General features: G+C 43.6%; 2 protein-coding genes across 4 annotated transcripts in view; one reads left to right on the top strand and one right to left on the bottom strand.

Moving 5' to 3' along the window:
• The first annotated feature begins 2,891 nt into the window (after nucleotides 1-2,891).
• Nucleotides 2,892-19,335, top strand: armc2 (armadillo repeat containing 2). Of its 2 annotated transcripts, none has more exons than XM_069721670.1 (18): nucleotides 2,892-3,044; nucleotides 4,019-4,242; nucleotides 4,351-4,423; nucleotides 4,744-4,909; nucleotides 5,523-5,649; nucleotides 8,417-8,484; nucleotides 9,170-9,277; nucleotides 10,324-10,517; nucleotides 10,628-10,730; nucleotides 10,923-11,137; nucleotides 11,815-11,960; nucleotides 12,852-12,951; nucleotides 14,481-14,802; nucleotides 16,485-16,607; nucleotides 16,691-16,804; nucleotides 17,159-17,291; nucleotides 17,996-18,150; nucleotides 18,364-19,335. In XM_069721670.1, the coding sequence occupies exons 2-18, from the start codon at nucleotides 4,025-4,027 to the stop codon at nucleotides 18,495-18,497; spliced, it is 2,499 nt and encodes an 832-aa protein (XP_069577771.1). In that variant the 5' UTR covers nucleotides 2,892-3,044; nucleotides 4,019-4,024; the 3' UTR covers nucleotides 18,498-19,335. The 2 variants fall into 2 exon arrangements, with proteins under 2 accessions (XP_069577771.1, XP_069577770.1); XM_069721669.1 differs by having other exon boundaries at nucleotides 8,414-8,484.
• Nucleotides 19,336-20,426: 1,091 nt separating this feature from the next.
• The window catches only part of sesn1 (sestrin 1), a 51,478-nt gene continuing 44,963 nt past the window's right edge, over nucleotides 20,427-26,941 (bottom strand). The window contains exons 1-9 of one of the 2 annotated variants that reach the window (XM_069721659.1): nucleotides 25,367-25,617; nucleotides 24,529-24,594; nucleotides 24,243-24,443; nucleotides 23,963-24,145; nucleotides 23,415-23,651; nucleotides 23,045-23,299; nucleotides 22,768-22,958; nucleotides 22,519-22,663; nucleotides 20,427-22,409 (exon numbers count right to left, since the gene is read on the bottom strand). In XM_069721659.1, coding sequence (XP_069577760.1) covers nucleotides 22,323-22,409; nucleotides 22,519-22,663; nucleotides 22,768-22,958; nucleotides 23,045-23,299; nucleotides 23,415-23,651; nucleotides 23,963-24,145; nucleotides 24,243-24,443; nucleotides 24,529-24,594; nucleotides 25,367-25,468 — 1,467 coding nt within the window. In that variant the 5' untranslated portion in view covers nucleotides 25,469-25,617 and the 3' untranslated portion in view covers nucleotides 20,427-22,322. Of the gene's footprint in view, nucleotides 22,410-22,518; nucleotides 22,664-22,767; nucleotides 22,959-23,044; nucleotides 23,300-23,414; nucleotides 23,652-23,962; nucleotides 24,146-24,242; nucleotides 24,444-24,528; nucleotides 24,595-25,366; nucleotides 25,618-26,941 lie in introns of those variants that run through there. The other variant, XM_069721658.1, reaches the window with a different exon arrangement.

Here is a 26,941-nt window from a genome sequence, read left to right as displayed (position 1 = left end):
TCGTTCAGATGTATATTTCCCTGTGTAAAAAACAAAAAGCCAGAGGGAAAAGGTTTACGAGTGGATGAATGTGAAAATCCTGACAGACCTGATTGGTGTTTAAAGTGGTCTGCCCATCCAGAGAGCAGGAGCAAAGCGCGAGTTGAATGAGTGAACTTCGGCATCACGTACTTGTCCTGAACTCTGAATTCATCTCTGAATATTGATCAAATCCTACTTCTTCTCTTCATGGATGCCCGAGTTGCAGATACATGAAGCTTGAAGAGAGCGGGGATGGCCTGGTTGAATCGGATGGACAGAGGAGGTAAAAGCTGGAGGTCTTTTCTCCTGCATAACTACAAACAGGAGGTGGGGGGGGGGGCAGTCAGCTCTTAGTCGTTCCTGGTGCACCCGCAGCAGGAACGTTGCATTCAAAGACCAACTTGCAGTGGACTACAACTGCAGAGTGACACTCGCTGATGAACACAGCGTAAGTCCGCAGCCATTTTGGGTCCACTCCTTTTTTGAAACGTCATACTTTGTGTAACGACAAAATGGCGGGATGATAACACAAAATACTTTTTGACAGTCAAATGAAAGTAATACTACTCAGAGTGAATATTCAACTGTCTCACATTGTAGTACCTCAACTTTTGTGAGTATTGCTAATATGAGAAACTATAATATATTTTTAGCAAAATATCTTTTGTCTATTTATGTTTTCGGAGAATTTGTCTGCGATTAAAAGAAAAATGTAATCTTTAATAAAACTAAAGTGCCCTTTAAAAACACGTACTGCTTTTATTTTTGCTCTGTTGTTCTGTGCCGATGGGAGCGATATGTCATGAGAACAAGATGTCTGGCTTACAGGATTATACAGAATGACCTGTGTGGCTTTAACATGAGTGAGAACGGAGGTGGAAGTAGACCACAGCTAAAACCGTTGCTCCCAACTACAGTTTGACAGTAAGGTAATTTTTTTTGACATTTCTTAACCAGTTTTATAAAATTATGACTACAGAGTTTACCACATTAAACACCCATAAACTACTGTATATAACTTAGCAATTTAGGTAGCATGGTGGTCTTCTGACAGTGTTTCAGTGTGTGTGTGTGTGTGTGTGTGTGTGTGTGTGTGTGTGTGTGTGTGTGTGTGTGTGTGTGTGTGTGTGTGTGTGTGTGTGTGGCAGCACTCACTGCAGATTATAAAATAAACTATTGTTTAACTTTTGGGTATTCCAGTAAAGTGGTAATGAACTTTTTTTTATTTTTAAATGTGGTTTGAGTTTTTCAGTGTTCTCAGACTTAAATCTCGTCATATTTTAATGGTTTGTTGTCCAGGATCAGGACAGAAAATGTTCTTCAATGCAGAACATTTGTGATAACGATAAATCATGTCTGACTGGAAACCTGAAAGTGTAAGTTTATCATTGTAGTTATAATTTGCCTGTGTTTTTTATCATTTATTTTTTTGTTCGTTCCAGTTAAACTGGCCCCATATTTGGCTCAATTTTGGGTCCTTTTCACCCCTCCTGTGATCAAGAGGATGTTCCAGGGTCAAGGCCGGTCTGAACTGATCCTTTAGTGCGAGGGTTTCACAGACATAATTGCATTGTTACAGACTAGATTGGAATCTCAGTTATTTCAAATTGTAAATATCCAACATGTTGGACATTTACACTGTACGGGGTTTTGGATTGTAAGCGAATATTGAGCAGAAACGGACCAAAGCCGATAAGAGTGAGCTTACCTGAAGGTGTCACGAACCCCACAAACCCAGAGCACAATAACATGGCCTCCCCGTAGCAGTGGAAGGACATTTACAAGAATTATTACATTTCTAATTATCACAAGTTGCATTCATTTCTCCACCTGTGTGCAACTAACAAAAACTTCCGCTTTTAGCAGTAGCTTGAACTAGCACTATTAGAGACAGACAATTAAACTTTATTAGTAACTCACCTACAGCTCGGGCTCGGGTTTAGTTCGCCTTGCTGATTCTCATCCACGGTTGGTTTTGTGGCGCAAATTATGACAGACAGAAGAAGTCACGTTTGATCACAGGAGATCTCGTGAGATCTCAATTGCCGGGAATCCTCTAAAAAAAAAAAACGTTATCATTATCGTTATCATTTTATTTGGTTGCTTTTCACTCTTGTTTTTGTTTTTTTTAGTTGTTTTTTTTACATATAATATAAGTCTTTAAGGCTTTGAGGTTTGTAGAGCGCTGAATAGTTTGTGTGAATGCAATAGGCCTATTTCATTTGTAAAAAACATTTTAAATAAAGGTTTTCAGTTGTAGAATTCAGTTTTGTGAATGTGAAGTTTTGCTAGAATAATAAAAACATGTATGATGTAGTAGGCCTACTGTTTTTTGTTCTGATCTGCTGACATCATAAAATCCAAACAGGACATATTTGTATAGTAATGAAAATTCAGCAGAGCTGTTGCAATGACTATGATGGGCGATTGTTTTATAACAGTATAGAGACAGCTCCAGAACAAGTGTATGTCTGGAGGAAAAACAATTCATATTAATGTTCTGTCTTAAGTGTTTTGCAAATAATGTTTGGATGGATTTGCTTTGTAATAATATAACAACACCGCGTGCATGGTCCAAGCAGGTTAAATCTGTTGTCATGTCTCTCTCACATATTTTTTAAAAAAAAGTGAAGATTTTAAAATAATCTAGTGTGCACGGGGCATTAAGTTATTTTACCGGTGCACGCATCTGTCTTTACATCGTTTGCATCGCGACGATTAGTAACACATTTTAAATCAACAAAACCCCCGGAAAGGAACCGACCACCTCCACGTGCGTCCTCCTGAAACTGGATTTGGAGTTTCGTTTCCGCCAGAACCGGGAGCGCGCGCGGAAGACCCGCCGAGGCGCGTGCACATGACGACATCCGTTTAGCTTCGCAGCGTGCTCGAAAACTTCAACAGGTTTCAGCAAGTTTTAGGTGTCGTGGTTTCTCCTGTTTTGGCTGTGGAAGCCCGCTTTAGGTTTTGGGAGTGATATCCGTCCCGACTTTTACCCACAGAGGACCGGGCCGGCCTCGGAGGTAAGTGTCCTCGTTTCCTTAACCGCTGGACAGACTTTGGTTCAAACCCCGGTTTCCTCCCAACGCTCCCCGTTCCTCAGCAACTCTCCGTCTGATCATGTCCAAGTTGGGCACATTTAACAAAGAGCAGAACTTTTCTCCCGTTGTTGTTGTTTTTTTTACTAAGATAAAAAAATAAAATAAAATACAATTACGTTTCCCTTCTTTAATGCTTCTGGGGTTTGTTGTCAAAGCTACAATAGCGACATTTTGTCACCATGGAGACGGAACGTGAACGCGCAGAGTGACGTCACGTTCACGTGATGTAGTCAAATCCATAGACATGTGTATGTCATGTATATGTGTATGTCATGTATATGTGTATGTCATGTGTGTGTATGTCATGTATATGTGTGTATGTCATGTATATGTGTGTATGTCATGTATATGTGTGTATGTCATGTATATGTGTGTATGTCTATGGTCAAATCCAACAAATTCGGGCTGAAAACATGATTATTTGTATTTAATCGCATTTAACCACAATAAATCTAGCCATCCTTCAAATAATGGTTTATTTTGTATTTGTGTATTTACTCAACTATTCATAACTACAGTGTAAAAGTACCTCTACTTTACCTCAGTCCTTATTTTCATGCTGCAATTTACTCGTAATACTTCACCAAATTTCACCAGAGATTTCACTATGATTATCTAACCGTTATAGTTGCTATGGTGAACTAAACAATTAACTGTTTAATTGATTAAATAATAGGCAGATCAATTTGTACTTACAATACTCTTTAGCTGTAAATCCAGTCATGTATAAATATAAACAGTGACAGCAACCATTCTGCTGCACCAATGAGTACTTTTACTTTTGATTCTTTGAGTACATTTTGTTGATTAATTAATATATATATATGTTAATTAATATATATAATTTTTGACTGTTTCCTAGTCATTTGTGGACTTTCTTGACAAATGTCACTCAGGTGTAAATGGCCTCAAAGGAGACAAAAAATGAGATTTGCAGCCCTTTCTTCCCGCGACGCAACACTTTGAGGAAAACAAGTGCAGAGATAGTCAATGAAGCCAGACAGTCACTGCGAGTTCAAACCACCCGCCGACCGTTTACTCCCAGCGATGGACACCGACAACTTTTTGGGAGGAACTCCGTTCGTGCAGAACGTGACAACAGGCCTCCGTCTACCTTCAGGTTAGTCACAGATTCCACTTAAATATATATTTCAGGTTGTAAAACTCTGATATTAGGGACTGTGGCTCTCGTATAACATGTAAAAATAATCAGCCATTTATTTTGCAGTCTTCACGCTCAACATTTTGATGCTTCGGACTCCAGGCCAAGTTCAGGAACTCGCCTCCCTCCTCTGGATCATGTATGTTACCTCACACATAAGCACACACTATTTATTGTAAGTAAAGTAATCAAGCAAAGCCGTAGATGGGATAATAGGGCTATACGCCTCTGTGCAGCAGCTAAGCACTGGCACTGGTGTTCTTATACACAAGATTAAAGCTTATCTTTTTTTTTTTTAATAACTGGGATTATGATTTTAATATATGACATTCAGAGATAGGAATAAAAGCAATGTTGTTGTTTTTTTTCCTGGACACTAAAGTGATGTCACTGGTGAATTCATCCTCTGACTAATTCTTCACACCATCATACATCTGTGACATGTTCACGCTGCTCCAGAGGCCAAAGTTTCCAGTTCCCTGCGATGCTCAGGATCCGCTCAAGGCCTTTCCCAAACCCCCCACTGACCCGGTGGAAGCGAGGAAGGGGCTGGCCGGGGCGCGGCCACGCCTTCTCAAGGCTGGATCTCTCACCACGCTGCTGCCTGGAGAAGGACACACAGATGGTGAGGAAGGAACGTGTGGCGCAACTGAGAAGGCGTTCTATAAAAAAAAAAAAAAAAAAAGGAAGTGTTAAATTACAAAAGTGATTACACAAAGTGATTATGATTTCTTGATCATTTAGTATTATCAGGTGATCATTCATGTTGTGTTTGAAATAGAAAGGCTAATAACAGCATTTATTAGACTGCACTTGTTTGATAGGTACAAAATTAATCAAGAAAATAATGCACCATTTATTTTGTTGCCTCGCCATAAATCTTCTGTGCAGACACTTGTGCTAAACAGTTTTCTCAAAAGGAAATGAATGAAACCACATGCTGACATTTTACCTGATTTACATTCTCTGAGGTTGGGCTGTGTGAAAAACATAATTTACAACTGCTTTTTTGAGTGGAAAATAACTATTCTCTTTCTTAGACGTGCTAAATTACTCTGCTGTTTAGAGGAATAAAATAGATAATAATGGTTGACTGAATTCTTCTACCTGGATACATATGGTGTATAAGTGTGTGATTGTGCTATGAATCAGCATTTGTACTTTTTAGCATGTGAAAGAAGCAAAGTACAGCAATAACCTGTAAATAACTTCTTGCCACGTCTTTTCTGTGCGTTTAGTCAAAGAGGGATTAAATCCAGGCTCAGGAGAGAAGCAGCCGACAGCTAAACGACTTCCCAGCACAGATCGCACAGCAGCTTACAATGGTCCTCTCAAACCTGGCCCACGCAGAACAGCGAGTGAAAGGTACGCTCTCTGTCCTTCTCTTTGACTCGCAAGGATATGTCCTCTGCTCTCTGCCCTTCCACCCTCTCCCGCTCCCTCTCTTTGACTGTAACGACAGTACGACAATGAGTTGAAGATTTATCGGCACACGAGGTTGCAGGGGTAGCCATTGCCAGATGGAGTTGATTGTGCCTACGTTTTTTCTTTTCATCAAATCCCTCTCCATCTTCTTACTTTCTTGGCTCTGTGTGTTCGTATTTTCCCAGTTTGTTTCACTCACAGAGTTTCTTCTGATGTTGCTGTTTTGGTTCATTACAAATCCAGACTACCGAGCAGAGAAAATGATAGTTAATGTTATATTTTATACTTAAATGCCAAACCCTTTAGCAATCACTCTTTAATTGATTGATTGACATGTCTTTGACATTGTACCGGGACTAACATTAGACAAAATCTGATTTAAAGTAAGTCACCATAAAATGTTGGAGTGGTAATTATGAGCATCTGGAGAACACATAAAATGCTGATGTCCCATTTGTAGCTCAAAATCTTCTTCAGTAAAGAATCATACTGAGGCTGTAATATATATGGTCAAAAAATATTTTTAATTACCACTATGAACATTTTCCAGAGGAAAATATACTTGACCCAAAGCCAAAACTTACTTGATATATTCAGCTCCTAACAATGACAGCTGAATATATGAAGTCAGTTAGACCAGCATTGGTGTCACTAATAGAAAGAACACATTTTTCAGCTTTGGACACTTGGCCCCATTTTAAACCCACATATACTTTACTGTACACTATATCTTGGTCACAATTAAATCCAGCATCTGGGCGAGCTTCAGTCCCAGTGAAACTGCGTCTATCTGTCATTACTATCGTGTGTCAGCTTTTACACTTTCACGGCGCAGAGAGGCTAAAAGCTCTGCTTTTTTCTGCCGACCTCATCAGCTGTGTGTCAGCACGAGGGGCATAACTCTGGGCATGAGGTCGGGGGCTGTCGTTACAATCCATGCGCCCATCGATTGGGTGGGGCAGCCGGGGCTGTTGAGGGAGGACAGACCGTAAAACACTTTTACAGGAAATCTGGGCCATTGCCCGCAGCACAGCGCCCTCCTTCACAAGCCAAGTTAACACGCAATGTTTGTATAACTTGTTGCTGACAAAGAGAGGACCCAAGTCATCAGACTGCGGTCACTTTGTGATTAAATTAGATGCACTTAAAGACTTCCTGATTAGTGTTAGGTCAGAGGTTTGGAAGCACTGCTCTTTAGTGTTGCATTGAAGTACATAAAAGGTGCATTAGACAGATGAACAGAGAGAAACTCAGAGAGTCGGGGCAGAAGCGCAGTAACTGCAAGTGGAAATGGACGCTGCATGACAGATTAATATGATGAGCTAGATGAGATATAAAGATAAGGGAGATTAGACGTCCACTAGGTTCTTTTTCTCCAATAAGGCCGAGCGCTACAGCTCCAAATGGCTCTCTATTAGATTTGGGTCCCCATCTGGGCAAGGCTGGCAGCAGCGCGTATTGTGACTGCAGCGCACTGGCCAGGCCTAAGACAGGGATGAGGTCATGTCTCAGAGAATGCAGGATCACACAAAGAGGCCTTATTATCAGGCTCGTAATCCTATCATACAGAACCAAAGCTCCCTGACATTCACTGCAACATGCGTGAGCCAGCGCTCCCTGCTGCATACGCCCTGTGTGCCAGCTTTTGCCAATCACTAAGTCTCCAACGGGAACTCTACAGTTATCTACAGTAATACCCGCGATTAATGCATGCGTCATCACACAAACACCTCCTGTTGATGCTCCGGTGAAAGGAAAAGGTGATATTTTTACCTGTCACTAAGGTGTTAAAGCTCAAGGAAATGAACCATCCTGAGAGTCAGCATGTAGCACTAATGTCATGAAGCTTCGGCCCTGATAACGTAATCCTTAAGGACGATTCTCTCTTTTTCTTGTGTGATTTGTGAAGTAAATCTTACAGTTAGAGACGTTGATTAGGTTGATTCAACATGCTGCTATGTCTTGATGTGTATCTATTTATAATTATTATTTCTACTGGCCATGAAGTACTTAGTCATAAAGCACACCACCTGTCATGTTTCACAGCATTTAGTGAAGTATTGAGTCATTTCTTTGTGTGTGTTGGAACAGTGCAGCCGCAAAATGCAGAAAGTCAAATGTAACAACACGCGGCGGACAAACGACGACAACATAACGTCGCACGACACCGGCGGTGTGTTGGGGAGCAGTTGACGGGTCCTGCACGGAGGTGTTAAGACTGTGGAGACCGCTCACAGTGACAAAACATGAGCAGCTTTAACCAGACTGCCCACAAAGCTGAGATCTTAGTTCCTGTCTGTTGGGGATTGCAGTTTTGTGCTCACGCAGCGGCACACACTCCTGCACAGACAAAACCACTTCACACACACAATTATACATACACACACATCTGCTTGTGTGCAAAGTAGTCAAACACAAAACAGGGATAAAGGCACCTGCACACACACGTCTCAACCGCTGCTGCAACAGGGACCCCTAGTGGCACCTCACGAAAATACACTTCTTGTCTCTTTTAACAGAATATATAGTCCGCAACTTTTCATGATGTATTATTGGCACAGCAATTCATTCTTCAAATATATATTTAATTTCCAACTGAGCCAGACTTTCCCAAGTCAATTACATTCAACTAAACGAGATTGTCATGTATGTTTTGCCTCTGGTGTAACGAGGCTCTTTGTGTTTTTGTGTTTCTTTGAATCAGCAGTAGAATAACGCAGCCTGCCGTTGACTCCGGAGTGAGATCCACAGAGTGCAGAGCAGAACGGAGAACAGGTTTGTCCAGATTAACTAAATGAACCTAACTGCCTCATTTTATTTTTTACAACGCTTTCCATCATCACGAAGGGTACATTTTGTACAGCAAGTGCAAGTAGAAATGTAGTTGCAACATTCGAAGGTAACATATCTCTTGTCCACTCAGTAAAATCGAACTTCTTTTCCAAGATGCCTGAGGTAAAATCAATATAAGCATGCTTAAATATAATGTCACAGTGTACATGTATGTTCTCGACACCTCTCTCTGTGAACTGAACAAACCTTGCTGACTTTCAAACTTTGATTGGAGTGTTGTTGCTAAGGGCCCAATTTCCACCATGACAGGCAGTCAGCCAATAGCTGAGAGAGCTGTTGGTTTGTGCAACCACACAGTTTCCTACATCACACCAAGCAAAGGGGGTATGCAAATATTCAGCAAAAATAGGTTCGGGGTGGGAGAGATTGCAGACATTTGTACGCACGTGTTTTCATCACACATGCATGCACACACACTCACATGCAAACTGTTGCACGTCAGCACAGAAACAAATCAGAGGAAGTGTAGTTGTACATGGTGACCTTTTGCTGTGGCATCACACTTCCTGCAGTTTTATTTTAAGACAGTGAACTTGTGAACCATGCTCGCCGTGCCCGTGTTTGCAGGTGCTAATTGGCTAAGTGCTATTCTCTCTGCACATTTCAGAGCTGAGGAATGGAGACAACACCTCCAGCACGGAGGAGGATGCAGAGTCGTTGGTGTGGACGAATGCAATTGTTCCTCTTCTTCAACAACTAGAAAGTGCGGCTGCAGGTATTGTGGGAAAATGCAATAAAAATAAACAAAAAAGTGTAAACACATGACACACAATAGTCTTAAAGAAATTAATTCATTTCTAAACAAAACATTTTTTTTCCTTTTGGGCTTAGGAATGTCTCTAGAGCTAATTTAAAATGTAGTGATGGTCTTTTTTTTTTAATTAAAGCTAAGTGTCTCTTGTTGGAGCCTCTTTCCTGTGTTTCCTTCTTACATTACATTTAAAACCAGAATGCTGAAAAATAGATTTTTCAACCGTGGCAGAAAGTCATGTATAAAGTCTCTAAAAATACCTTTCACCAGGGGAAGAAAGACAAAAAAAATACTGTTATGTTTGGCATCTATACAGAATTGTCTTAGCCTGAAACTGCAGTCTGGCAGCCATGAAATGAAATCTATGGCTGTAAATATTTTAACACTCTACAAATTTAATGGGAAATTCATTTGAAAGATAAATATTAAATATTCATCATACCAAAGGCCTTCTGGCTCATGCATAAAACACCTCTCAGATTCAGTGAGAAATCACAGTGAAGTGTTGAGTGTGAGACTGTCCAACCTTTTTAGAAGTGGCTAAACCCTGTTATTTATGGAGGGAAAACATTTATCTTACCTCAAAAACAAGGAAGAGACTCCACCCTCGCTCTTCCTCCGCATCAACACTGCCTGTTGCAGAATTGTTCCCTGACATTTGAACCATTGAAACTCTAAGTTGCTTCTTAGCAGAGGGACGGAAAGTTTGATTTTCTGCTGACCAATGTTATTATTGATGTTGAGGATTTAACTTCTAGTTCACCATACAGTAGAGCCTTTGCATTTTACACACACACACACACACACACACACACACACACACACACACACACACACACACACACACACACACACACACACACACACACACACCACAACACTTCTCATCTGTATTTATATGAATACACACACGCCAATGCATACACACAAGTGGGTGTTATTATTTTGAATTGTTTGTCTTGTTGTCCTGAACGTGACGTTGTTTCTTTGCAAATGTATGTGCTGGCCAGCGGTGCCAGGCAGCTCTGAGGGCTCGGTGGACCGGCTGTGTGATTTGTGTGACGGTCTCCACAGCACCTTGGCGGAAGCGGACATGCTCGGTCGACGCTGTAAAGGGAGGTCAGGGATTCTTCGAGCACTGTTCCGCCTCATTGACCTCAACTCTCCCCGGCTCAACCTGCACATCGCCAAGCTCTGCCTTGCTGTGAGTCGTCTCTGAGTTCGCCGGTGTGCGCTTGGAGATGTGTGTATCTGAATACTAAAGTTGTGGGTCGTTTTTTTTTGTTGTTGTTTTTTTTTCATTTTTCTCTCCAGCTGTGCATCAGTGGAAACAACTTGCTGAATATCTGTAAGCTTATCTTCCTGATCAGCAGGAGTGAAAACAACGACATCCTCTTCCAGAACAACTCCACAATCGGTCAGGGTGACATCACTCAGCGGTTCACTGTTCTGTAGCAAGGACCTTCAAATATAGCTGCTGATGGGTTAACTTTGATCTATTTAGTGTCATTTTTATGAGCCTCTGCACACAGTCATTATAAATGTCCAATATCCATCCCCGTATGATTGACAACAGCAGATGCATTTTTGTTTTTCTATCTCTGTTTAGACTTGTTGCTGAGCGTGCTGCGCAAAGAGGACGTGTCTGCGTCTGGAGAAGCTCTGCTGTACTGTGTTTGCACGTTGAAATTTCTCTCTGGAAACTCTGCAATCCTCAAACTCTTGCTGGATAAGAACTGTATCGGTGTGGCTCAGAAACTGCTCCAGAAGCTCTGCCCTGTTGAAGACACCCACTTCACTACAGCAGGGCACATCCTTGTACAGGTGTGCCATACTAATTAATTATAAGTTATAACATAACTTCATATGAATTCTCCTCAGCAGTTTGACTTTCTGAAATATATCCACAAAGTTATATCATGTCAAGAAACAGAAACGAAATGTTAATTGTACTTCTTTATATATTTGTTTAGCTGATGCAGATTTTCCTGCTATTAGACAAAAATGTTTTTGTTTATGTCTGGTATAGGATCTGAGTGTCCATGTGTGTAATGTTCTGTGCTGGCCAGGCCACTTCAGCCCAAAACACGCCGTGCTTTACTCCACTGAAAATAATTGCTGCAAACCGCACAAAGCCGGCCCAAGCAAACATCTTGAACCGGGGCTTCTTTCGATATCGAGCACAACTCATTATCCCGTTAGAGGAGGGAAATAATCACGCCATGACTTTCCAGAACTTTCTGTGCTGCCGTGCGTTGGAAATGACCGTTTCCCTCTTATAACAGAATGATTTATTTCAGTGCTGAACAGTTTCCGGTCACTCTGCTGCATGGCGTCCTGTGCAAGCCAGCAGCCAGCTTTAATAAGCATATGACCGACATTGTGTGCCAGCCACAACACAGCACTGATATGCAATCCTGGCCGAAATACCATCTGTTGAGGTACTGGGCATACTTCTGCTTTCTAACCCACCCACTGGTATCTCTCTCTGACCCCTGTAGCTGACAGCGACCCTGAGGAACCTCGCCAATCACCCGGACTCCCGTCCACTCTTTGTTTCCTTCTCTGTACTGCCAGCGCTCTGCCAGGTGCTCCGTCACCACTGCAAAGACCAGGACATCTGCACTTACATTTCCAGAATTTACAGGTATCACACATGCACTTTTGTACGGATATATTCATTTGACATGATGCCACACCACACTTCAGATTTTTGCTCTCTAAATGAAATCCTTATAGCCTCTTATCATTGGTATTGTGAGCAGGTTTCACCATCTATTGCCTGTCTTTCCCTCCTTCTCCTTCAATCTCTATTAGTTACCTTCCTTGTATGGAGTTGGGTTTCACAAAACAAGAGTCTTGAGATGTATTTATCAAATGGGAGGTGGTTACACACAGACAGTAAATACTCAAATTAACAGTACACACACACACACACACACACACACACACACACACACACACACACACACACAATTCGGATTGTGCAATGAAAGAACATGCATGTACTGCTACATCTGAAGTGTGTTGCAAGTGTCACAAGTAAAAAAAACAACAACATAATTTATGGAAAATAGTCAAAAAATGTTAATGTCTGAATATTATATAACTGAAATTTAGTGAACCAGATGCAAAGTGGGACTAACAAAAGAACCTGCACTCATAACCTTTAGAAGAACCACATGGTACAAAACAGGCTCAGTGTCCTTTGATCTCCACACCACCACCAAACTGATGAGTCCCTATGTTTCTCTGTTAAACTCTCCAGGCCTCCCAATCTGGTGAAAGGTCGTCATTAATGTGTGGAGCACTAATATTCAGTGCAGTGCAAAATGTAGAGAAAAGTAATTTAATAGGTTCTAGCACTGAAAAAGCTGATGCTTTCTGAATATTCTGGGCCAAGGTAATGAAAACAAAAATATTAGATCCCTACTGAGATCTGCTTGTCCATTAGCAGTGTTGATTTAATATTACCATATTTAGTCACCACAGCAGAGTGGAATGATCAGCGGTATTTGTTGTCCCCTCTGTCCCTCAGTAAACTCTCCTCTTACTCCGAGTGCCGCCTCGCTCTGGCTCAGACCCCCGACTGCTACCAGCTATTTTTAGAACTGCTGAGCAAACATCACCAAAAACAGGTGAGTCCACAGGCCGCCTCTGTGTTTTTGTGTGTGCTTGAGTCTTTGTGTATTAGAGAGAAAACAAGGCGTGGTTTTTTTCAGGGTTCATGATGTCACTCCACGAAGCACGTGAACTTTTAGTTGTTTATGCACCCCAAGTCCAAGCACCTTTCTGGGACACTGTGTCCATCTGTATGTAGCGTTCATCTTTCTTTCTCTGCCCTGATGTGTGTGTTTGGACATTTAATCTTCCCAGGAGGGGCTGAGTAGGTCAAGGAAAAGGCAGGGAGGGAGGGAGGGAGGGAGGGAGGGAGGGAAAAGAAAATGAATATTGGAGGCGAGCTTATACATTAATAGAGGTGATACAGAGGTAGATGGGAGGAAATGATTGACAGGAGGGTGTAGAGGAGAAGAAAAAAAAGGTAGAACTTTGGCAATCAACTTGACTGATATGTATTCTTAATGTCATATGGAATAAACACACACACACACACACACACACACACACACACACACACACAGGACAGCAGGACATGTGATGACAGTCTGTCCCGACCTCACTGTCACTGCACACTTAAGGGAGAAATGTGTGTTGCTTCACATGCCATTTACTAAGTAAAGTGTTTTTCTGTAAATGTGTGAATGCCATTGAAGACATGGGGGTGTAGTTACAGTCAAACATGTCTGCGCAGCTCTAAACTCTCTCGTGAGTGACACTGATGATGGTGCAACCTGACGGGGCAGGCTCACTGCGCTGCAGGTGAAGCGGTTGTTGATCTTCACATCTTATTCACAGTCTCAAAGGCCTTTATGTCGGCTGCTTTTAATTTTCTAGTCAGAAACAATAACCCCCCTCCCCCCCTTCTATTCAGGACAGTCTTCTGTCTGGTCTGCTGAAGCTCAAACTTTAAGTCGCTCAACAGAAAATGAATCAGCAGCTATTTGGATAATTGAACAATTGCCTTAATCAGAAGAGCTAAACATTTACTGCTTCCAGTCCCCCAAAACAGAAGAGTTTCTCTCTTGTATGCAAATGTAATATTTTCCACCTGAATCTGTTTGGTTTTGGACCGTTTGCTGCAATAAACAAGACATTTAAGAGATCACTTTGGGCTCTGGGAAACTGTACTCCACATTGTTTTGCAATTCTCTGGCATTTTACAGACCAAGCAACAAATGAACTAATCAAGGAAATACCCATCAGATCCATAGATACGACATGAAGTGTCGGCTGCATGCCTACAATACAGTAAACGCTCAGCTGATGAATACAAACCGAGGCTGTAGAACAAAGAAACTCTTTCTGTCTACGGTTCATTTTTCATGGCAACGAAATGAATCCGCTTTAAGGAGAAAATCCGATTAGCTGAACACTACTTGAAGCTCTAAAGCAACTTTGTTGGGCGTGTCACTGACATGCGCAACTCCAGTCAACATCAGCTGCTGAATTCCTTCCATACAACACCTGTTAAACGTTCACAATATTCAACATTTCATCTGCGATCTGATCTGTGATTCGACGTCTAATCTCCGCTGCTCTCCCGCAGGTCTTCGTCGTCCGCCTTCTCTTCACCCTCGGCAACCTCACAGCCAAATGCGACGGGCCTCGGCTGCAGCTCTTTCAGTGCGACGGTTGCGCGGACACCCTCCTCCGACTGTACGGCAGCTACCAGCGAAAGGACGGCTCGCCGCGGGCGGACTCGCAGGCGGGCGCCTCTTCCTCCGGGAAGACGGCCGTGAGCGCGCAGGAGGCCGACGACGTGCTGGTGAAGCTGGTGAGGGTTCTGGCGAACATGTGCATCCACCCGGCCGTGGGCCCGTCGCTGGCCGCCAACGCAACCTGCATTCAGCTGCTGATGGAGACACTCGGTGAGCAGAGAGAAGGAAGAACTCATCTTTTTTTTTTAAGTCAGAATCATTGATTATGTTTTTAAAAAAAAAAAAAAACAGGAGGATGCAGCCGGTCGCAGGCTGGTGGCTTTGAGATGTCTCCTTTTGTTCCGTGTTATTCTGCATCTCTTGTCGCACAAAGAACCCAGTGTGTTCAAATCTGGAGTTCTGATCAGTTTAAAAATAGCTGCTTGGTGCATGGTAAGTACAGTAAATATCTGCGAGGCACCCGACCACATCCCCTGTGCTGGGAACACGACACGACTTCGGTCGAAAACAAACTCCTCATTTGTCTGTTCATTCCATCGCTCGCTCTCCCCTCGGTCGCTCTCTGCTCGACTCGCAGCACATCCTCTTCTGGTTTGCCTGTTTGGTTGGTTTTTTGTCATTTTTTTAATGATTTTTTTTATGTCTGACTGAGTGAAGCGCTTCACTGCACAAGCAGGATGTTCTGTCGCATCTCACAGACGACTTGGTTTGCGTGTGAGAATTTCTCTCATGTGGTTAGATGGTTTCAGGACAGCTTGAAGTGTATACATGCACCAGTGTGAAACTCTCTCTCTCTGCTGCCTGCCACCTGCACTTACTTTTTGGCAGCTGGGAGGTAGAATTAGATAAACAAAACAGAGGTCAAACTAGTGAGAGCAGGCAAACGTACAGAGGGGCGTGTCAGAGAAGCCAGCGAGTAAGATGGGAAGTAAATGAAGAAGCTGAAGACAGAAAAATAATAACCGGTGACCGAACGAGAATAAGGAGTCGGTTGCGATGAATCGAGACGGGAAACAAAACCTCTGTAAAAGATGAAAGAGCGGGATTGGCTGATCGATGGCCTGTTTTGATCACGTTCATGACAGTCTGTGCTGCTTTCCATTACAGAGCTTTCGGGTCAGGAGGGGCAACACAGCGCCATTTTCAAGTCAAAACCAGAAACAGAATTCAGTGTCTCACAGGCGCCAGTTGACAGTGCAACCGCAATATCGGCGATTTATGACTGAGCACACAACATCTGCTGCTATATCAAGAACAGACTTCGTTTCCAAGCCTCTCACAGCGTCATAGCTGCTTGGATTGGGTCACTTTGACCTTTGTGTGCCAGCTCATGATCATGTTAACTGTGTCGGGCCAAAATTAACCACAGACGGCATCTATTTTTATTATAATGTCACTGTCTTGTCAGTGTGGCAGAGCTGCAATATGCAAACAGGCAAAATTTCACTTCATTTCTGGATGTATTTATTCTATTTAAAGTGTTGAAATGGCAGAAATTGTTCTTTTTTTCTGTGTATTTTCATATAAATTCAATGTACGTCAACCAGAATTGTATTACTGAGTGCCACTTTACACAATCCATGTTGTAGTTGTTGCAAGAATTAATAACCCATCTTCACTTTGACTGCTTCTTTTGATCAACATAGAAGGAAGCAAAGCTGTGACCTGGTTAGTCCTTGTCTGGAAAAGAGCAGATTATTTTCGAGCTTCCAGTGAATACATGTATTGTTTACAAGGCTTTGAAAAGCTGTAATAATAATAATAATAATAATAATAATCTCACATCATGTTCCTAAGGTGTGCTCCTGTTGACCATGCAGTGTTGACTACATTTTATCCAAAAATAACTGTTATACGGATGATTTTTGTTTGTTTGTTTACGTGTGGCACAGAGCTGAGGTCCGTGCAGGAGAGCGAGGAGCTGCTGGTGAACGTAGCTGCCACCATCAACAACCTGTCCTTCTACCAGGAAGAAAACTCTGCGATCAGACGCAACCGACTCACCATCGCAAAGTGTAAGACCGAAAAAGCTGAGAGAAATGAAAAGTGCGAGTTGTTAAGTTTCTTCTTTTCCTTCACTCACTTGTTCTTACCTCAGTGATGCTGAAGTTGCTGCTTAGCAACAGCACCGACGCCATGCTCGAGGCCACCCGCGTCTACGGAAACCTGTCGGTGTCCAAGGATGTGCGGGACTTTATTGTGCGAAACAGAGGTATGCTGTGGACACAAACACAGGCAGACATTTAAAGAAGTCGCTCCGCGAAAGAGATTAAAGTCGAGTTCCCCGTTCATTTCAAGTCTGTTTTCTTTATTTTGTACGCTCGTTTAAATCGCATCACTCCAACATAGTTTCACGGAAGACTTTGAGTACTGAAGCACTGAACACCGACACAGCGCACACCTGCGGATACTATCGTGTCGTGTTGAATCTGCATGTATCTGCGAGGCCGGCCGCAGTCAGCGTAAACATGCCGGCTGACTGAGGTGACAGCAGCTCTCTCCGCCTCGCTTTGTCCTCGTCGGCTGCCTCGCGCCGTCGTCCCTCTCTGCTCTCCCTCTCCCTCAGTGCACCGGTTTGCGGTGACGCTGCTCGACTCCAAGAGCACCGAGATGTGTTTTTCAGCCTGCGGGGTCCTCACCAACCTGGCTCAGGACCCTCCCAACAGGGCCTGCCTCTCACAGGAGGGGGCTCCTGCCAAGTAAGGACAAATGCACTTAAACTGTGTGTGTGTGTGTGTGTGTGTGTGTGTGTGTGTGTGTGTGTGTGTGTGTGTGTGTGTGTGTGTGTGTGTGTGTGTGTGTGTGTGTGTTTGTTTATGTATGCTGCACCGTCCATCTCTGTAGTTTTACAGATTATTATTAGATGGGAAATTTCCCAGTTTAAATAGACCGCCAAATTTGGAGGGCGTGTATGTCGGATGATTATGGGATATGTGGCGTGTCACGTGATGCGGCGCGGAGCAGCTCCAGCTGACTGTCTGAACGAGCTCGCAGGCGTCGCTTCATTTGTTTACGGCCGTTATTCCGAAGTTCTACAGACAGTTTTGTCAGTTCAGATTAACAGATGTACATTCTTGAAACATAAAAACTTGAACTGGAATATATATATATATATATATATATATATATATATATATATATATATATTCTCTCTGTAGTTCAATCTGCTCACTTTAACATTTTACTCCCCGTTACTCCCTTCGTCCTCTTCCAGATGAAGTGAAGCTAATGTTCACAACCATGATGGTCATGTGAATCTCCTTCCCTCAAGTCATATGACTTGTGTGTGTGTGTGTGTGTGTGTGTGTGTGTGTGTGTGTGTGTGTGTGTGTGTGTGTGTGTGTGTGTGTGTGTGTGTGTGTGTGTGTGTGTGTGTGTGTGCGTGTGTGTTTTGTGCGTCCAGGCTGGTGGACTGCCTGAGAGACTTGGGACCAGATGATTGGCAGCTGGCAGGCCAGGTTTGTCAGGCCGTGTGGAATCTGATTGGTGGCAGCTCAGAGGAGCTGTTGGACACCCGGGAGAGGAACTCACTGCTGGAGACCCTCACTACATACTCAGGTCGGTGTTTCGACTCATCCTTACATAACCAGGGAGGGATACACACTGGAAAGAACATGCTCTCATTCACAGCAGCGGCTCTCGGGGGGGAGGGAGGGCCACATGTATTCCCTCTATCACGATCCAAATACCTCCATGATCACATCTGGAAGCTGCCCGAGCACGAAGCCTCACTGCCGCCTCTCTTTCTATCTCCACTCTTTCATTCCTCAGATGAAGAGGAGGCTCTGAAGTGGATAGAAAATGAGGATGTGAGGGACTTCCAGAGGGCATGCTGGGAGATAGAGTTCCAACCTGTTGCTCAAAAACTGATGAGGGCGCTCCAGGCTCCAGACCAGACGGCCTGACACACCTGGAGTTTTGTCACAGAAACCTTATGAAGACATTGATTGTATGTTTTTATGATCCTGTGGCTCTGCAAAGGTTTTTAGTTTTAGTTTCATTTTCAGGGAGAAAACAAGTGACTGCAGTGATGAGCTGTGAAGGCACAAAACAGTTCTCATCCCACTCCGGCAGTAAAATCCTCTAAATATGTTTAATGTGCTCCAAACAGTCATCAGTTTCCGACCTTATGACTGCAGCTGCTGCTTCGGGGGAAGCTACAAACGTTTTACGGACAATTTTAAAGCCTGCAGATGGTGAATATTTAAACACATCACAGATTTCAGGTTTCAGTTTTGAAAACGAATAAAAAGTTTGTTATGCAGAATATACTGTTAGAAGCAGACTGGATCTGAAGAAATGTGTGTTGATGTGAAAATGACCAGATTTATTTCAAATCTCTACACTTTGTAACGTATTTAATTCTCATTCATCCGTTTTCTTAGCATTGGCCAATCCGGGTCTTACCAACAACAACAACAACAGACATTTTTATTTTCTTTATTTAATTTTCTAATTTTGTTCACATTATTTTGAACCTTTTCATGCACTTTAACTTTCACTCCCATAAAGCTTGCAGGAGCATTTATTTCCGTGTGTCTTCACATGTAAAAAATGATTTGAAACAACCTCTTTGCACATTTGCATAACTGACCTGTACTGTATTGTCAGTACGCCGTGCTATAAAAGACTCTTTTATGATACTGTTGTCTTAAAAACAGGACAACTGACCTGGAATTGACCTCTTATGCAAATCTTTTATGGTCTGTGGATTGTGATGTACATAATAAAGCGGAAAAACATCTTTGCTTCTCGAAGCCTTTATTATTACACAGATATGGGGCCAGGCAGTGCTTACAAGTTACACCAAGTAGCCTAAAGTACAGCATTTCAATATCACGTCGTTATTACATCGAAACAAGTCAGAAACGGCACTTAATGTAAAACCCTCCCCAGCGTCAGTTTCCCCAACTTTCACACAGTAGTGACCTTAAACAACCACAAGACAAGCTGATGTTTCAAAAATCCCAAAAACAAGTCATTCACCAGAGCCGATAACAAACTTTGTTCTCTACACAGAATTTCTCAGGTTGATATGAAAGACAGTTGGCTGGTTGATATCGACGTTATTTAAAAAACAAAAAGAAGCGTTCCCGTTTCATGTATTGTGTGGGAAAGCCACCCAAATGTGCGGAGAGTTTGGTCAGTGGGGATAATAGCTAGGAGTTTCTGCTGGTGATTGTGCATTGACAGACGGGCTTCTGCGGCCTCGATGGGAAATACCCTGAACTTCAGACAGATTAGAGGCGTCACCTGGGCAGTGAAACCAAGTGAGCTGCGATATGGGATGCAGACAGGAAAGCGAAGCCAGACAAGCAATTCCCCCATATCTCGTCCCAAATGTTGGTCAGGAGCAAAGACAGACTTTGACCTGGACTTCAACACAGGAAGAGGGACCATTACCTGGCTCCCAGCGAGTCATGCAGTTCTGAAACGCGTACATTAAATTGATATTCAATTGAAAGTCCCCGGACCGTGCTGATGACAAACTGAACTCGCCCCCCCCCCCCGAGTTCAGCTTTCTGTTGTTGAAGTCAGCTTTATTATCAAAGAGCAGAGTGTACTCTGGAACCATAGTTTAACAGGAGTAAATCTCCCCGTCTTTTCACGAGTCGTCTGCATAACGGCACTCAGGATACGCCTGCTAATCACCGTGTGTTATTTCATGTCTCGTTCTGGCGCTACTGGACAGTAAAAGTGAGCCGACGGTGACACCGATTGTGCTGACTGCTTGATTCCTGAAGTGTGTTGGTCTTTCCGCATCTAATACAATCTCTTTGATGAAGCAATGAAATTAAATCGTTAAGGAGAAAACTACAAATGATACACAACAATTCAATATTATAGTTTATTTTTTTTCATCTTTTTTGTATATTTTCATATAAAAAGTGTCAGTAACTGACATCAGTCAGAAGTTTGAAAAAAAAAAAAAAAAAACTCCACTTCCTCTAAAACCACTTCCAAATGTACCATTCCTTTATCATCACAGCCCTCCTCTTCCTCCTAATAAGTCATTCATCTGTCCGATCCTCTCAATCCACCCTCAGAAGAATGCAGTACTTTACTGATTTTAGTAAACAACGCCAAAAAAAAAAAAAAAAAAAAGAGGGCTCACCTCTCTTTAAAAAAAAAGAAAAAAAAGAAGAGCTGCTTTTGCACTGGTTAGACTTCCCCAGCAGGGAAAGAAGCACAGCTACAACCTTTTGCGTTGGAGAGCTATTGAGCGCAGTCGGCCCTGTGAGGACTCGCCGCGTCCCCAAGCAGCAGGAACACGGCAGCCCAGAAAGAGTCTCTGCTCACCAAAGAGCACTTCTTATATGTTTTATAGAGAAAAACACAGGAGGTATTCGTTTACTGGTAAAATTCACAATCCAAAGCTTTGAAAGTGTTAGGGCGACCAGGCAGCTGGGATAAGCGGAAGACAGATAAGGTGTGGTCAGGGCAACCGGAAGCAAATCCCTCCTGGAAAACCTGGTTTCTAACTTTCTTTTTGATTAGCTTTTTTTTTTTTTTTTTTTTTCCCCATTACCAGAAAAATAAAGACATCATCATCAACAAATGACAAACACTTAACTCACAATAACAAAGCTACAGCAGAAGCAAGAAGTCTTTCCTTCAAAGTGCCTCGCTTATATATATATTTTTTTTTGACATGAAATTCCAAGACATACTTTTTTTTTTTTTTTTTTCCTCTCCATCATTTATCTGAAACGCACACAAACATTCACACCTCGGTCTTCATGAACATAGAACTCATCCACACGTGTACAATCACAACTTAAAACAGGGCTCAGTGTATTTTTGAGTTTTTCCTCCACGCCTCTCTGGGTTTCACACACTCCTTGGATTAGCTTACATTGACGTTTGAGATTTGGGATGTGGGTAAGGGATGAGAGGGAGGTAATGCATTGGATTTAGAATGGACAGGGGCTTGTATAATGGGGTTGGGGGGGAAATTGGTTGAGGGGTGATTTGGGGGTCAATATGACCCCACTGAATACGACATGGGAGCAGCAGCATCAGCACATTTACACACTGTGCTGGATAGTTCAGGCACACGTAAAAAAAAAAAAAAAAATTAAAACACTGCCCAAATTTAATGCGTCCGCCTCCAGTTACCACCAACAGCAACCACATAAACAACAACACCCACGTCTCCTAGTACAAAATGAAATAAAAAGATACTGAAGAAAATAAACAAATAAAACAGTGACGACAGAATCTAAGTGCAGACGGTTTCTGTCTGCGTGGCTCTCGTTCTCGGGGGGTTTTCTGGGTCTTCTCTCTACCAGGTGAGATTGGCAGCCAGCATGTTGAATGCTGGAGTACTTAACCATAGTCCTGGATGCCTCCGTGTCAGTGCTCCTGCCAGGCACAAACTCCCCAGCAGAGCAGGAGTTTGCTCCATGCTGCCCTCTCTTGGTCAGTTTTGGCACTGCAGGCAACACAGCCAGTCTGTGTATCCACTTGTACTTTGAGATGACTTTTCTCCAACAATAATCTTTTTTTTTTTTTTTTTTTTCCTTGCTTTCCATTTGTTCTGATCCTCTTCTTAGCATCCAACCAACAAGCATCTTTACAACTCAGGGCTCTCTTCTGTATTTTTGTTGAATCCCCCCCCTTTGATTTTTTTTTTCTTTCTTATAAAGTGTCCCATATTGAGCAACAACAACGACAGTAAAAAGACAACGACAACAAAAAAACAAAAACAAAAAAACGCCAAAAGCACTTCATGTCATGTAGCGGGTGATCGCTCTCAGAGCGTATAACAGTTCTGCTTGCATTCGCGCTTCCATAAGAAGCAGATTAACGTGGACCTGAAAGGGACAGAGGAAAGAGAACGGGATTAAACCACTGAAGTTGTTTACCGAAGTCAAACAGCTGCATCGAAGAGATCCGAGGAGGAGATTCAGGATTTAATCTCACCTTCTCGGAGTGCTGAAACTGCCTCCAGAAACTCTCATACATTCGTTTGGTGGTCTTCTCAGGACTACACACCATGGTCTTGATGTAGATTTTAAAGCTGCGGTCCAGAAGCTGGTTGATCTCCCCGTAATCGTAGTCGTCATACCTGCAGAGCGACAGCGTGAGCAACGAGAGCATGAAGTGACACAGAGCTGACCGGGCACAACAGGTTACAGCATATCAAAATAAAAGGAGTGACCGGTGACTGACCTGATGCCAAACATGCAGTGGATGTAGTTCCAGATGGCCCGACGCAGCATGCTGGTGTCCACATCCTTGTGTGTTGCCATGGTGTTGTAGGTCAGGTTGTAGGCCATCTGAAACTTTTCGTCCAGCATCTGACCGACATCAGGATACAGTCGGTTGACCAGAGAGAAACCGTGGTCCTCCCAGCTGTAGTCCTGCAGATGACGGAACGAAGAAGTCAATAACATTCACACACGGTCTTTTCTCTCAATACAACATGTGGACTGGACGTGATCTCTACCTGCACTCTGAATGTGGGCACATGCTCCCCCCTCCTGGAGAAGTCCTTGTAGCCGTAGCTGGGGTCCTCAAAGTGGCGGGAGATGTCCCTGGAGGGGACGCACTCCTCGTCCTCTGCCGTGACCACCAGCATGCTCTCGGTCTTCTCCCTCTCGAAGCGAGTCGCCATCTCCTCCTGGCTGGCCTCCTCGTCATCGCGACACTCCTGCAGGTGCTTCATCCTCTCCATCAGCACCTCCACCTCACTGCACATGTCCTACGGAAACAAAGAGCAAAAAAAGCACATGCGCCGTTAAGAGATCAGGTCCTACAATGGACACGGAGCTCTCTCTCTCTCTCTCTCTCTCTGCACACGCACAGTCACCGCTTACCTGGTTGCCGAACAAATCGTCGTGGTGATTAGCATGTCCGTTGCCGTTGGCAATGTCACACACGCAGTACTGGCTGAGGGAGGGAGGTCTGAACGTGTGTCCGCCGTCGCAGTGGATCTCCTGAGTGATGCCGCAGCCGAAGGTGAAGGAGGCGAGGGAGTGGTAGTGTGTGAGGAGGACCACGGCGTGGATCAGCTCTGCCAGGGACCAGCTGTGTTCCTCCGTCTTCAGAAGACGCTGGGAGAGACAAAAAAAAGAAGAACAAAAAAAAACAATAGGAAAAACTGTGAGTGCTTGTTGATCAAAGCCAAATGATGACTTCAATATCACTGGCCTTTCAGAAAGTGGGAAAATGTGTTTTCAACTTATAGTCTCTTTTAGTTTTCCACCACTCTCTATCTGCCCCCGTCGCTACACCTCTACTGCTATAACTGGCAACTCTGTCCAAGTCCTACAGCTGCAGCTCCACCCGATCCTCCACCCGTGATCTCAGCCTGTTACATCAGACCTCTCGCATCCGCCCTCCAGTCCGTGCCCCGTCCTCTCACCTCGATGTGTTCCTTGGTGAGGAGCCACGGTCGGTGTGCCAGGATTTTGTTGAGCTCCCCGAGCTGCTGCAGCTTCTGCGGGGCGTCGTCCAGGCCGTTCAACCACTTGGAGTCCCCCCCGACCTGGAGGAAGTCGTTCACGTGCAGGTTCACCAAGTAGGAACACTGGTGCCTCGCCGCCGCCTGCAACGTCACATGGAAAGATAAAAGTTGACCGTTAGATATTTAACTGCTTTGCACTCAGCTGGAGAATTCACAAGAGGCCGGATCGTGTCCACACCATGATGCCGATGTAGTGTCGGTAGTGCAAAGACAGGGGTCCGTCCATCTGCAGCAGGTAGTGCTGAGTCCGGAGAAAACTCTCCAGGTACTGCGGGTGGAAGCCCATCACTACGGAAATGTTGTCGAGGCGACCGAGGGCTGCAAACGCATCCTCAAATATTGACTGTGTCCTGCCGTCCACTTTACTGACTTGAAGGATCTGAAGAAAGGGACATCAATAAATTAGATGTTTCTTCTGCAAACCTCTCGCTTGTGACAGCTGCGAGATTACGGACGTCTCTTACCTCTTTTTCGGGGATAAATCTGCTCGGTCCGTTACCTAGAGGTCTTGGGATCCTTACTCCCAAGTCCTGCAAGACAAAAAAAAAAAAGGAGAAACACATGCTGCTTAAATCCACACAGGAAAGCAGAAGATGGGAGCGTCCTGTAATTGTCCTTTAATTGTCATCATCACGTCTCATTTCCATCGACTGTCACAACTATTTTCCTCCCTCACCAGAGTGAGAAATCAGGGTGGATGTATTTAACACCAGCACTGCTTTCCAAAGAGAACTACAGGGTTTTGTAGAAACTCATATATATAAAAAAAATTAAAAATTAAAATTAAAAAAATTAACTATAATAATTCATAATTAATGAGATATCCAAACACACAGCTTCATAGTTCGCCCTCATACAAAATTAAAACCCAATTGAAACCTTCATATTGTCTCTGCTGTGTCCTGTAACTTTCCGCTGCTTGTTGGGACATGTCTCCCAGCGGACAGTCCCGCACAGCACAATGGAGAGGATGAATGAATGACCGTAAAATGTACATTTTTCAGAGGTGACACTGGGTTGAAAACGTGCTTTTAAAATGTGTCATTCATACAGCAAATGTTTAAAGACTGAAACCGACGAAGACATCAGAGCCTACAAAGGATTTCTAACCGGATAACCACAAACTCTTGTGACTCGTAAACAAGCCCGGACGGACAAAAGACTGCACTGCAGCTCGTTTGTTAAAAGGACAAATGTCGCTCGGAAAAATGTGACCCAACTCCCTTCATCCCGGCAGCAGGTTGACCGGTTACCGGACGGAGCATTCAGCCCGCTTGCTCCCGGACTCTTTTCGTTTCTTACCTTTTTGCTCAGCTGTTCACAATGGGTGCATATCTTTATGAGGTTTGTCACTGCAAAACAATTATTTTCCACGCTTTCTGCAGGTGCGACCGCGTGCCTCATCTCGTGTCCTCGCTGCACCCCGGTTATTTTAGGGCTGGAGAAAAATGTTCAATGTAATCTTGAATGGCTGTTTCCTCTTCTCTTTGTTCCTTATGGCACTGGGCAAAGTGCTCAGTCGTCAGCTGTTGCAGCCCCGCAGCAGAATAGCGTCCTCTCTCGCTCATACATTCGGTAAATAAGTCGAGGCTCGTGCGACTGACGTGCTCGGCAGCCAATCGGGTGGCGAAAACAGCCTCTCGGCAGCCAATGGCGGCTGGAGAATCATATCGGGGCGGAGCTAATCGTGAGGAGAGAGGGGGGCCCTAAAAGTGAGCTGAGAGAACAAATCCCCCCACCAAGAAAACATCATCACTTCTATCTCCTTTTGTTCCCTGCTGCCATTGATCATGATTCAATTCACTCTTGTAATGTTTTCCGCTTTGTATGCTGACAATCAGTGCAAGATTATAGGTTTTTCTCCCCTGAGCAACACTTAAATCAATTAAGGCATGGATAAACCACACTCCAGGAATAGTTGAAATAGTTTTGTGCAGCACTGATAATTGTAGTTAGAAAAAAAGAAAAGAAACAAAAGCATTGGTGCGTTAGCTGTGTAATGCGCATTCAGTGAAAACAACAACAGCCAGCTCTGGTATGCAGCTGCAAGTCCCCCTATTGGCTTCTTGCGGCACTGGAGGAGTAGAGGGGGTGTAAACTGAGCCCCCAGCTCTACTTGGTGAGCAGCTAGAAAAAGGTATTGGTTCACCGTGTAACGATCAGCATCTGCATGCAGCCAGATGGATAGCTGCAGGACCCGCTTCAAAAACAGCCCTTCAGTTGGTGGTTTTGCACCACAGCCCATCAGACCACAGATAATGCCATTCCACCACCAATCAGCCGGGGCAGAAGTAGTCCTTTGAAAGCAAGGAGGATGCAGAGATAAGAGAGGCAGCTCTGATGGCTTTGTTCGCCCCGGCCTGACAATAACACCATCAGTACAACAGTGGATAACTGGTTTATCACACCACAGTGGTAACAAGTCAATAATTACTCAGAATTAAATCTGGTGAGATGTTCCAACAACAACGTCATATATTCTGCCAGTTTTATATGACGCTATAATATCCAGCTCATTTTATTCAGACACATTTTTATTGTAGCACAGATGGTACACTTGTCTTGGAAATTCCTGGTAGACAACAGATAAATATTTTCTCAAAGCAGCACATGCGAGTCAAGCGTTGGTTCTTCTGGATTGCCAGCAACCACATTACAAAAGCATCCACATACTGGCCAGTGTGCGCAGACACACGCACACATATGCGAGTCATGTTTCTGTGGGAGACTTAAAAACAACACGCTTCCCAAGCAAAAGACAAAAGAGGCTTTTCACAGATTTCACAGAGATTTGTTTTAACGGAGGAAAGAACACCGCACAATAATTTACACTGTTTGGAAAAGTTATAAAATTGGTGAAATACTGTCCTCACTTCA

Source organism: Brachyistius frenatus, unplaced genomic scaffold (genome assembly GCF_029030835.1).
Source record: "Brachyistius frenatus isolate BFR_SWC_R1_liver_20210118 unplaced genomic scaffold, ASM2903083v1 Contig_270, whole genome shotgun sequence".
NCBI lineage: Eukaryota > Metazoa > Chordata > Actinopteri > Embiotocidae > Brachyistius > Brachyistius frenatus.
The sequence above is the reverse complement of the archived record's forward strand: the minus strand, read 5'-3'. Positions and strand labels throughout refer to the sequence as shown.